General features: G+C 46.9%; 1 protein-coding gene across 8 annotated transcripts in view; it reads left to right on the top strand.

Annotated features, from left to right (window-relative positions):
* ZNF423 (zinc finger protein 423) overlaps positions 1 to 12,772 on the top strand; it is a 193,673-nt gene that overhangs the window by 96,554 nt on the left and 84,347 nt on the right. For 4 of the 8 annotated variants that reach the window (XM_072346064.1, XM_072346066.1, XM_072346068.1 and 1 more), the window contains one exon: positions 8,568 to 11,791. In XM_072346064.1, the coding sequence (XP_072202165.1) occupies positions 8,568 to 11,791 (3,224 nt within the window). Of the gene's footprint in view, positions 1 to 6,114; positions 7,239 to 7,431; positions 7,495 to 7,526; positions 7,687 to 8,567; positions 11,792 to 12,772 lie in introns of those variants that run through there. The other 4 variants (XM_072346065.1, XM_072346069.1, XM_072346071.1 and 1 more) reach the window with 4 other exon arrangements.

The raw sequence follows: 12,772 nt of genomic DNA, 5'->3' as shown, positions 1-12,772 counted from the left end.
ACCTCTGTTTTAATGGCAGTCCCCTCAGACCAGTCACAAACACGGTATGGATTCAGGACTGATATGTAACTAAGTGATACTCAGAAATGTTCTTGATGTTCAGTGTGCCTTTGTTTCTAATTTCAAATGAAATATTTTTATAAAATAGTTCACTGTAGCAAACCCAGAGTCTTAGATAATTGCATTTTGCCATAGGACATGCTGTCCCTGAGGGATGGGAGATATGCTGAGCTGGAGCAAACTCCAGGCTGGACCTGGATAGCACTCCATCAGCCGCAGAGTAATGCTGGGGGCACTGAGGGATGGGAGCCCCACTGCATCTGGCCAGGGGAAGGTCTTCAGAAGCTGCACTGCCCAGATCTGAGGAAAGGCTGCGATGTGACTGGGATGCTCACAGGGGCATCTTCATCTCCACTGATGGAGTTCACATGAAACCTTGACTGTGAATTCATGAGAGGGGTAGGGAACGTGCACACCTTTCAAAAAACACCTCAGTGTGGATTTGACTGTGTTTAATGTCTGTCACTTGAATTTTCAGAGGGGTTAGGCAGCTGCCATTTCTATTAATTTCAATAGGATTGATGTGAATATGCAACATATTTGGAAATCAGGGCAATAATGTATATGCATAACCATAAAATGGGCTACTTGATACTGTATGTCACATGTCATTTATTGATTTTTCCTTCCCCAGTTCTTTGAAGGCAGTACAAAATCTGGATGTTGTTTTTTACTGTTTGTTTATTGTTCAGAAGTTTCAGCCGTGTGTTTCTCAGTGTCAGGTCTATTCATCACAAATGTCAACCCATTAAGATTGTAACTGTGTCAGTTTTCCCACCTAGATCAAAATGAGAGCCTAGAACAGCCTACTCTTTCTAAATGAACAAGCTGGTTTTATTTTCTCCTGCAACTTGCTGTAATAATATGACCAGCTTTAAATTCCTCGGGCCGGAAAGCTGGGCAGTAAAGTCCTGTGCAGGGTGGAGATTTAAAACGTGAGGTTTTTCTCAGGTTTGGAACGTGGCAGTTGATGTATCTTCTACTGAGCTCTGATGGAAAATAGTCTGCTCTTGGGAAAGTATTCTTCTTACATTAAAGACAGGGACTGCAAACTCACTTGCCTGGAGGTCGGGTCACTGTAGTGTCAGATCTCCTTACAGAAAGCCATCCTAGCAAGCCTGTCATTCTGGCGACCCTGACCAGAAGATGCAGAGCAGTTGTGATGTCTGGTTTCAGTTTTCTCCCTTCTTAGTGGTTCTTTTGGTTCAGCTCTGATACATGGCCAAAAGGTTGGAATGGAGCTCTGCAGAAATGGAAGCACCGTTCTCATGCTGCTTACCAGCACAGTAGTAGACATGTGTTTGTCCTAGCAGTAACAGCAGCTTATTTGAGAGGTCTTGGCAAGGCTCTCTCTGTCCTAGTTTGCCACTGCCCCAGTTTTCAAGGCACTTACTCCTCCAAACTGCTGTCCATGCCATCAGAATCAGTTCTGACCTGATTCTGCATGAGCTGAATATCCTGTGGAAAGTGCTGCCTGTCCTTGTCCCTGCTGTCACCAGGTTCCCTGCTCACCACACACAATCTGACCCCTAAATGAATTTTATGAATGAGCCTAATGGATTGTAATTGATGACTTAATCTTCACTTGAACATGCAATTCAGAAACATGAAAATGAGCACAGTAAAGCATTAAGTCAGATCACATCGGTCTGGCCCGTTCATGGAGAAAAGCGTGTCCCTTCTTCATTTTGGTTTCTGTGCTCTCTGAGTTTCTCCAAGCACCAACCCATCTGTATTATGATGCTCAGCCCTGGCCTGAGCTGAGGGAAGGAGCCTGAGCTGTGGCTGAGTGCACAGCCTGAGGGGATCGCAGAGCAGCCTGGGAGCAGGTGCCTGCTGCCATTGGGAGCTGCCCGATCTGACGGCAGGGAGGAAACCAGCCATCTCGGAAATGCTGCACACGTACTTCACTACAAAGGCTCTTCTGCTGGCCACGTTTCCATAGGGTGCACAGGGTATGGGAAGAGCCCTGTTAGTGCTAGCAGTATCAGAAAAGGAGGAACACTGTCATTTACAACTGAGCAAAGGATGTCCCTTGCCTGTATCACAGAGACCTTCGTGGAGGACTGTGCTTTTCACCTCTCCACACTGGCTTTCCGAGTGCTGTGAAGGGAGAGGAGCAGGAGGCCAGGGTGGCTCCAGTGCTCAGAGCACGACCACTGCCTGCCCTGAGCCGTAGGCTCCATGCCAACATGTGCAGGCAGAGCTCTGAACTGCTCTGCACTGTCTCCTCGTTTTGCATAGTCGTGGTGAAATCTTGATAAGTGTTGGCATCAAGTGGCAATAAGTGCAGAATGTAATGGTGTGACCGTAAGGCCAGGAGGGTCACACGAAGTCTGTGCTGTGGCTAAGATAATATTGAGGAATATTAGTAAGAATTACCCTAAGTATTACCATTTATTATAATTAATTTTATAAGTAATTATTATAGGTAATAATTATTCTACTAGGATTGTTTTCCTAAGGGCTTTGTCTTTCCTTGTATTTGAAAGCTGTACTTGTCATAGCCAAACCTCTAATTTTACAGCCTTCTCTGTATGACTTATCGCATCTGTGATGTGAGCACATAACCCTGTGTACAGTTTTGTTCTTGGGGTAGGCCTCTGTGAAATCTGTAGGTATCAATGCAGCAAGGGGGGTACAGGACCCTCTAGGTATCAGGGTAAGCGCTTGCAGCAGGCTGTTAGTGTCATTCTGTTAATTCGTGGGTGATTTTGCTGTTATCATCCCCTAAATCTTGCTTAAAAAAGACAGGACGTGTATTCAAACATTTCTGAAGAGCAAGTGGCTAAGCACAATACACGTACAATCCTAACATTTCTGTGGAAATAGGGTGAGTTATTATTGATTCACAGAGCACGACAAAACATCACTGCATGAATTAGCAAACAGCTGTTTCTAATTTGAGTTTAGAACTGTACACAGAGGAACTTGTTTTAGTGTTCACTCCTTTCATTTATAATGAATTTTAATCACCGCTACAGGTGAGAAAAATGTAGAAACAAGCTTGTATCTTGTGGAAGAAACAAAGGAGAGACAGATGCTAACAGATTTACAGTCTGTGATAAAAGGAATGTTTTGGTACACTTTACATGTAATTAGAGTGCAGCTGTTTTCAGTCCCAAGTCCATGATGCACAGCAGAATATAGTATCTGCTGCTTTTCCAAAGGGAGTAAAGAAAAACAGTGATTCAACCCTGAAAGCATTTAGTTTATTCCTAGATCTAACATAAAACTTTCTCCTCCGCCCCTTATTATGCCGTTTATTAAAGTGTGAAGTAACTTGTTTAATGATATGTTAATTTTTGTTACCTCTAAAATACAGCTTGTTTGATGCACGAGAAATAATGGTATAAATATCTTTCTGATTTTTATCATCGTATAGAATGATATATCGCCCTACCGACGGTCGTTATTGAGCCTTAATAGCCTTGCTGTGAGAGACAGGGCTCGGGCACATGTTATGCTGCCTTAACAAGTTGCTGTGCATCAGCGAGGCTTCGACAGACATTTCTGTGTGTACTTCTAACTTGCAGCATGAAAAAGACTAATTAAATGCCTCTTTGATCCCAAAAGAAAGGTTTAAACAAAGGCAGCTAAGTTTAATCTGTCTGTGTAACAGTTTATCTACAGCAGACATCCCAGCAAATGTAATGCATGACAGTCTGCGCTGCAGCTTGTGCTGATTTTGTATTCTAAGTACCCGGTAACTCTGATCATGAGAAGAAGAATCAGATGATATATATTTTCCATCGAGGCTGGCATCCTTATTTCTTTTTAGAAACTTCACTTAAAAATGAATGGCAGTGCAAAGTGGAGAAGTAGGAAAAAAGAGTCAGTAAGTGTTGTGATTTAGCCCAACACAAAGGCTTACCACCTCAGTTAGGTGGAAGCACCTTTTCCTTAAGTCACTGATAATCATGGAGACGCTGCCTGCAGAGCCGCTGCTGTTAGCACCTTGGAGTTTTTTATCCCCGGTCAGTTTCTCTTTGAACATGAACTGTTCAAGTAAATCAAACTGCAATAGTGCCTTGAGATAAGAAAGCTTTCAGGAATGTTTGTGAAGGAGCTGAATTGCACAGCGTTCCTCAGCACAGTGAGAGCTTCCCAGGGCCTTCCTGGTGCCTCAGCTAAGGATGTGCTGACCGGCGCTGGGTGCAGATGGGTGGTGTTTTAGTAGGATGGCTGTACATGAGTGATGGAAGCCCTTTTCCATTCGTCAGCAAAGTGCGTTGTGTGCAGTGATGCTGGGTTCTAGGCACAGTGGAACGGTCCCAGCACCACTCAGGGGGGTGTGATGCCAGCATCAGATGGCTTTTGTTGGCCACAGAGCTGCTTTTCGTAGTGCCCCATTGCTGTCTGTGGCAAAGGACAAGGTCAGTTGGTGAAGCCAATGCATCCATAAAAACTGAGTTGGGAATAGTAATGATATTTATTATTATTTACCGTGTTATGTTTGTGCAGGAAATGTGCAGGAAGAGGGGATGCACACTCCAATAAAAAAAACAAAACAGTAAAATCTGCGACAGTGCACTGAAAACATTGAAACATTTGGTATGTAAACTTGATTTGCATTATTTCACACCGACACGGCGGTGTAAATGAACAGTGTGTGCTGTGTGAGGTTCTCAACGTAATCCATCGTAATGATCTGTCCTCGGTGTTAATGCATAGTGGAGCGATTCAGAATTTGCTATAACCACTACTGAAGACTTCACCACCCCTTTCTCTCAGTCTAGGTGTTGAATTCTCATAGATAAGCATCTGTGATAATAATAATTATTGAAAATGATAACATTCCTATCAGGCCCTCTGTCTGAGGATGTCTCGGGGCTTCACAGCTATCCAGAAATAAGCCCTACAATTTGCCCTTCAGCAGCAGATGGCTTTTCCCTACCACGGAAGCGAGGAACTGAAACATGAGAGGTTTATACACACATCTCATGATGCCAAGCTTGTTTGTGAAAGCAGCTTACTTATTTTGGGTGCCAGAATTCCATCAGCTTCTAATAGTCTAATGCAATGTGAGTGTTTCGAGCATTTTTAACCTAGGTGCCGTGGAGAGGCTCTGGAATAACCATGAATCTGAGGTTAAACAACCATCTTAACAATTGATTTGGGGGTTTTCTTTTTGTTATTGTAACCATTCTTTTTGCGTACTGGCTCTGTACTAGATGGACAAACCCAGTGGAGTAAGAGCAACTTCCAACCTCACTGCCATGGTTTGTTGTCCTGGATGGGGAGCACTCGCCAGCTTGGGATATAGGCTGTGCAGGTCTCTTGGGCAGAGCCTCGAGCCCAGCTGCTGCCAAGGCAGGAGGAGGGACGGGAGGGATGATCCCAGCCTTGTAGGGGAGATGAGAGGAAAAGTATTTTCAGGGGCTGGGAACTCGTGGCTGCTTTGTTTAATTTTTATGAGCAAAATAACTTTGAAATAATAAATAGATCAGTGTCACTGGAGTGTGCTGAGGAGGCGGCGCAGCTTTCTGCTGGCAGTTTGCAATGTGCTGTGTGTCTCCTTTCTAAAAGTGATCATATTTTTTAAGGCTTAATTTTATTGTTTTAGCTTCATGTGTGTAGTTCTGAACACGGCTCATGCTATCTGGAAGATAAACAGAGAATGAAGTATGATTTATGCCACAGTTTGGCCAAATTGCTCCTATTAGAAGGAAAATACACTCACTGAATGCACTGAGGCTGGAATTAGCTCCGCAGTGATGATGATAAATGCCTGCAGTCCCATAAACGTGCTGAACATTACGTTGCTAAATTACTGTACCACTGGAGATTGATTATCAGCTTTAGCCCCGTAAGCTCTGTGACACACACACATCCTGAACACCACCGACATCCCGAAGCTTCCTTCATGCCTCCTTTTTTTTCCCCCCTACCCTAATTAAACTTTTTATTGAATTTTCTTCCCCTTTTAATACTTGTTTTGATTCTCTTATGCGCTAATGACAAAAGCCTCGCACCAGCCATGTGATTCTTTATTTTAGAACAGTCCCACTTTGCAGGATTAGCCATTTTTAATGACTTTAATCTCCTTTTTGAAAGTGATTTTTCTCATTCTGCTACATTCCTTTGATTGCATTAATGTAAAATTATTATTCTAACCATCGTAGCCAGACATGTCACACCACATCTAAAATAAATCTTCCCTGTCAAATATTACTCTGGTAAAATACCTTAGAATTTCCTTCTCAGTTCATTATAGAACTTTTTTTTTTAGCCCCAGCTTGAAATGGCAAGTTAAAATTAACGGGGCTATTTTTCATTCTATAAAGAGATTAATGATAATGAGCGTTTCCTAATTTCTTTAGTTCTGGGCATTTAGTCATTCAGAGTCTTGCTTGGGAGAAAGTCAAGGTAGGTTGTCCCTGGAACTCAAAGCTTCTGGTTCCTTCTGAACGGTCAAAGTATGAGGAAGCACAAGCGAAAGGATCCAGAAGTCAAGCACGGCAATCAGCGGAAGGCCCAAATCAAGCTGGCAAAAGGACACAACCCTTGTTCTCAGCCACGTCTATGCGAATGCTTCCCTTTCCAGTGCAAGCTCTTTTCAGTCTGATAAATGGTCGTTATTTTGAACCCAAGTTATATCCGCTCAGCAGCCAGAACCGCCCTGCTCTCCCAGATTTGTGCTCTTGAGGGCTCGACGTGTGTTCGGTGCAGCAGGGCAGGGCGCTGCGTGCCGGGCCGGGTGCGGAGCGGCGCCTGGAGCTGTCCGCTCGGTGGGCCCGGCAGCCGCAGCCTGAAGCGAGCGGCGGTGCTGCGCTCTGCAAGGCTGCTCCGGGGCTGAGGTCCGTCCGTGCGGCCTTTCCGCCGCCCCGCACGAGATGCGAGAGCGCAAAGGACAGGATGAACGCGGTGCATGTATTTGTGCGGTCGTTTCTGCCGGCGGGCGTTTCTGCAGCGTTCACACCGCGGTCGGAGCTCTCCCTGCCCCCGGCGCTGCGCTGCCCCTGCCGCTTTCCCGCTGCAGGCCGGCACGCAACATGTGGTGCCCTACTTCGCGCCCGGCATCCTCCTCGTGCTCCCTTTTGTCTCGCGGCCCCCGAGGAGCCCAGCTGGCGCGAGCGGGGAATTGGCCGGCCCCGAGCTACCCGCTCCCCCCCGGGGCCCCTCGTCCCGGCGCTGCCGGCCGCCCGCCTCCTTCCCGCCGCCGCCCGCGGCCGCAGGTCCGTAGGGACGGGCCCCGGGAGCGCGGGCGGCCGGGAAAGGGCTCGGGGGGGCCGGGAGGGGGGTGCGGCGGCGGCTGCGGGGGCCGGGCGCGGGGCGGCGGAGCGCCGCGGAGGTGGCGGCGGGGCGGGCCGAGGCGCTGCGACCGCCGCAGGGGAAGCCGGCGGGCGGGAGGAGGAGGAGGAGGAGGAGAAGGAGGGCCGCGCAAACTTTGTGGCCGGGCCTTCGGGTCCGAGAGAGCGCCGAGCGGAGCGGGTCGGGCCGAGGGCTGCGCGGGAAGGACTGAGGGCGGCGGGGAGGGCTGCGCGCGGAGCGGGAATGCGGCTGGGCACCGAGGGCTTCCCGGCGGCGTCCCTGAGGAGCCGGCTCGGATTTTGAGTTTCCGAGTGCGTGTGTGTGTGTCACAGCTTCCCCTCACGTGGATTCTGCTCTTGCTCCGTTCCCTGGGTCAGTTTTCTATCAGACCAGCGGCGGTTCTGCTTCGCTCGACACCTCCACGTTGTTTGGAATTAGAATATTCAAACTCTTGTTTCTTGCTAGCAGTTCTGTGTACGAAACCTGACAAAACGTCACGTGCCGGGTTTTTGTTTTTATTTTCTTTGAATTGTGTGCTTTGCCACTGGAGATGGCACTGTGTTTCTGATATCAAACGATAAACAATGTTCCACAGCCTGGCTTTGAGCAGAGGCAGTAGTCGGCCGCACAGAGGCTGAGCCGTGGCCGCTTTGTGCTGAGGCTGGTTGTTCTGCGATGTCTCGAGATCCCGGTTATAAGATCAGCTAACGCGTTCCCTCGGTACGCCGGTCTGTCGGGCCGCCCCGCCCCGAGCCTCGCGCCTCACTGCCTGCTGGGCTGCCAGCGGCCTCCGGGTCTGTGACAGTTCCGAGGCAGAAGTGAAGGATGTTGGTTAATGGAGACATCAGTTAAAGTCACCTTGAGGTAGCTTAGAAAAAGGCCCCTAAAATCGCAGGTGATGGCTTAACGCTGGAGCTTTCCAAGATGCTGGTGTTGCTTCGTTGCACGCTGTGCTTTATTTTCTTTATTCGGTGTTTCTTGTTTTACAGTTTGGTGAGCGGGCGTTAAACCTGCTAAGGAAAAGATGGTTCTTATTAATAATGCAGGTTGGCGTATTTGCGAATTACGTTTGCAGATATATTTTTATTTCTCAAACCTCCTTTGAAATTTGAGAGATACCCTTTCTGTTTTTCCGAGTTGATTTTTTTTCATGCCGTAGTAGCAGAAGCCCGTAGTGTTGTTGAGAGCTTTGTCCTTATTTCACAGATGCACTGGGAATTGTTTTTAATCTCCTTTCTGCTTTCCCATTACAGATGGTGATGACGACCCACAACTCTCCTGGGTGGCTTCATCTCCCTCCAGCAAAGATGTTGCATCACCCACTCAGATGATAGGAGATGGGTGTGATCTCGGCATCGGGGAGGAGGAAGGGGGGACTGGCCTGCCGTATCCCTGTCAGTTTTGTGATAAGTCCTTCATTCGCTTGAGCTACCTTAAGAGGCATGAGCAGATCCACAGCGACAAACTGCCTTTCAAATGCACCTACTGTAGCCGGCTTTTTAAACACAAGAGAAGTAGAGACCGTCACATAAAGCTTCATACGGGGGACAAAAAGTATCATTGCCACGAGTGCGAGGCTGCATTCTCTCGCAGCGACCACCTCAAAATTCATCTGAAAACCCACAGCTCCAGCAAACCGTTCAAGTGTACTGTGTGTAAACGTGGGTTTTCATCTACCAGCTCATTGCAGAGTCACATGCAAGCTCATAAAAAGAACAAGGAACATATGGCAAAGTCTGAGAAAGAGGTGAAGAAGGATGATTTTATGTGTGATTACTGTGAAGAGACATTCAGTCAGACTGAAGAACTGGAGAAGCACGTAATGACACGCCACCCACAGCTTTCTGAGAAGGCAGATTTGCAGTGTATTCATTGCCCTGAAGTATTTTCAGATGAAAACTTATTGCTCTCACACATTCATCAAGCCCATGCCAACAAAAAACACAAGTGCCCTATGTGCCCAGAGCAGTTTTCTTCGGTGGAGGAAGTCTATTGCCACTTGGACAGCCACAGACAACCGGATTCCAGCAATCACAGCATCAGCCCTGACCCGGTGCTGGGGAGTGTGGCATCCATGAGTAGCGCGACTCCCGACTCCAGCGCATCGGTGGAGAGAGGTTCCACCCCAGATTCGACCTTAAAGCCTTTGAGAGGGCAAAAGAAAATCAGGTCTGTGGACAGAGAGGAAGGCCAGAATTGGTCTAAAGTTACTTACAGCTGCCCGTACTGCTCAAAGCGTGACTTCAACAGTCTTGCTGTGCTAGAGATCCACCTGAAGACCATCCATGCAGACAAACCTCAGCAAAGCCACACGTGCCAGATCTGCCTTGATTCCATGCCTACGCTGTACAACTTGAATGAACACGTGAGGAAGGTGCACAAAAACCACGCTTATCCCATGATGCAGTTTAGCAACATTTCTGCCTTTCACTGTAACTACTGCCCTGAGATGTTTGCAGATATCAATAGCTTACAGGAACACATCCGTATCACTCACTGTGGCCCAAATGCTACACCTCAAGATGGTAACAACGCTTTCTTCTGTAACCAGTGCTCAATGGGCTTTCTGACTGAAGCAACCCTGACTGAGCATATTCAGCAGACTCACTGCAATGTAGGAAATTCAAAACTGGATTCCCCTGTCATTCAGCCAACACAGTCTTTTATGGAAGTTTATTCATGCCCTTATTGCACAAACTCCCCCATTTTTGGCTCCATCCTGAAGCTTACAAAGCATATTAAAGAAAACCACAAGAACATTCCTCTGGCACACAATAAGAAGTCAAAAGCAGAGCAGAGTCCAGTTTCTTCTGATGTCGAAGTCTCTTCCCCTAAAAGGCAGAGGCTTTCTGCTAGCGTGAACTCGGTGTCTAATGGTGAATATCCATGTAATCAGTGTGATCTAAAGTTCTCAAATTTTGAGAGTTTTCAAACCCATTTAAAGTTGCATTTGGAGTTGCTGTTGAGGAAACAGTCTTGCCCGCAGTGTAAAGAAGACTTTGATTCCCAGGAGTCTCTCCTGCAACATCTCACCGTGCATTACATGACAACGTCAACTCATTATGTATGTGAGAGCTGCGACAAACAGTTTTCTTCAGTGGATGATTTGCAGAAGCATTTGTTGGACATGCATACTTTTGTGTTGTATCACTGCACCCTTTGCCAAGAAGTTTTTGATTCCAAGGTATCTATCCAAGTGCATCTGGCAGTCAAGCACAGCAATGAAAAGAAGATGTATCGTTGCACGGCCTGTAACTGGGATTTTAGGAAGGAGGTGGATCTCCAAATCCACGTGAAGCACAGTCACTTGGGGAATCCATCAAAGTCTCACAAATGCATCTTCTGCGGTGAGACTTTTAGCACAGAGGTAGAGCTGCAGTGCCACATCACAACCCACAGCAAAAAGTACAACTGCAAGTTTTGTAGCAAAGCTTTTCACGCCATCATCTTGCTTGAAAAACACTTGCGGGAAAAACACTGCGTTTTTGATGCTAGCGCTGAAAATGGTACAGCTAACGGCATGACCCCAACAAATAAGAAGACAGAAGGGGCAGATATCCAGAACATGTTAATGAAGAATCCAGATACCTCCAACAGTCACGAGGCCAGCGAGGATGATGTAGATGCTTCTGAGCCCATGTACGGCTGTGACATCTGTGGCGCTGCCTATACTATGGAGGTCCTCTTGCAAAACCATCGCTTGAGAGATCATAACATCAGGCCTGGGGAGGACGACTGTTCTAGGAAGAAAGCGGAGTTCATCAAAGGTAGCCACAAGTGTAATATCTGCTCAAGGACCTTTTTCTCAGAAAATGGCCTGAGAGAGCACATGCAGACCCATCGAGGCCCGGCAAAGCACTACATGTGCCCCATCTGTGGGGAGCGCTTTCCATCGCTCCTGACCCTCACTGAGCACAAAGTCACTCACAGCAAGAGTTTGGATACAGGAACGTGTCGGATCTGCAAAATGCCGCTGCAGAGCGAGGAGGAATTCATTGAACACTGCCAGATGCATCCAGATCTCAGAAACTCCCTCACCGGGTTTCGCTGCGTTGTCTGCATGCAGACGGTCACCTCTACGCTTGAGCTGAAAATTCATGGGACGTTTCATATGCAGAAACTGGCAGGGAACTCTGCGACCTCATCGCCCAATGGCCAGGCCTTGCAAAAACTCTACAAGTGTGCACTGTGCTTGAAAGAGTTCCGGAACAAGCAGGACTTGGTAAAATTAGATGTGAATGGCCTTCCTTATGGCCTTTGTGCTGGATGCATGACCAGGAGCACCAATGGACAGTCTTCAGGCTTGACCCCACAGGAAGTGAACGAGAGACCGTGTGGCAGTCTGAGGTGCCCTGAGTGTAGTGTCAAATTTGAAAGCGCTGAAGACCTGGAGAGTCACATTCAGGTTGACCACCGAGACCTGACGCCTGAGACTAGTGGCCAAAGGAAAGGTACCCAGACGTCGCCTGTTCCCAGGGTGAGTACAACTGAACTTTGAGGAGTTACATGTAGATTTTTAATGTGACTGAGAAGCCGTTTTTAAATCCCGTTTTATAACATTAGTTAAATTAGTTAATAGGAGTAATGCAAGCAGAAAAATTAGATTTTGTGCAGTCTTACAGGCTTGTAGATTCCTAGTAGCAGAGCATTAACTTTGTATCATAAAGCTGCTCTAGATTTACCAGCAGGGAGCTTAGACACATAAGTAGTGCACGTGAGTGGTGAGGATTGAGTTTGTCCATGAATTCTGGTGCTACTGAACTGGCAGATCTGGAAAAACTGGGACATTTCCATGAAAAAGAGCATTTTGAGCTCCCAAAGGTAGAAGATCTGATTTGCCACACTCAGGGAATGACGTGGTTTCTTACCTGGGAAGCAAACTCAAGCAGGAAGATGGAAAAAGTTTTCACCTGAAACCAGTTGCTGTGCTGGAGAGCTTGTTGTCACGTATGTCTGCAAGGGTGAATGCTGTGAGGCTGCTTGGATGGTTGTGTGTATGTGTACATGCCTGTGAGCATGTGTGTGTGATTTTAAAAGGAACTTCATGTCCCTCCTTCAGGAGAAGTAGTTTTCTTAGCAAATCTGGAAATTGCTGTCTACTAACAGGCAGTTTATGTGTCTGAAAAAGAACTGTGCTCTACTTTGGAGTTCACTGATAGCCTGTTATCCCATTTCTTAGCTTACGCAGTGCACGGGAACATGCAGCATCTAAGTAAGGTTTCAGAAGACTGCTCAGGAGATTAATATTGTTTGCAGTTTGTAGTCTTTTAAAATTATTTGTTGACGTTTTGGCTCAAGAATGGGCCAAGTCAGTCCTTCCTCTGTCAGGAACAGATGGAATGAGAAGTAAATTTTGGAAATCTTCTCGGGAGACCAACAGCAGACACATCTGAGTATTGATATCATCTGACATTTTTAATTAAACATGATGGGGTGAGATTTTCAAAAGTATCTAAGG

Source organism: Excalfactoria chinensis, chromosome 11 (genome assembly GCF_039878825.1).
Source record: "Excalfactoria chinensis isolate bCotChi1 chromosome 11, bCotChi1.hap2, whole genome shotgun sequence".
Classification (NCBI taxonomy): Eukaryota; Metazoa; Chordata; class Aves; order Galliformes; family Phasianidae; genus Excalfactoria; species Excalfactoria chinensis.
Note: the sequence above shows the minus strand (reverse complement) of the source record. Positions and strands in the feature narration are given on the sequence as shown.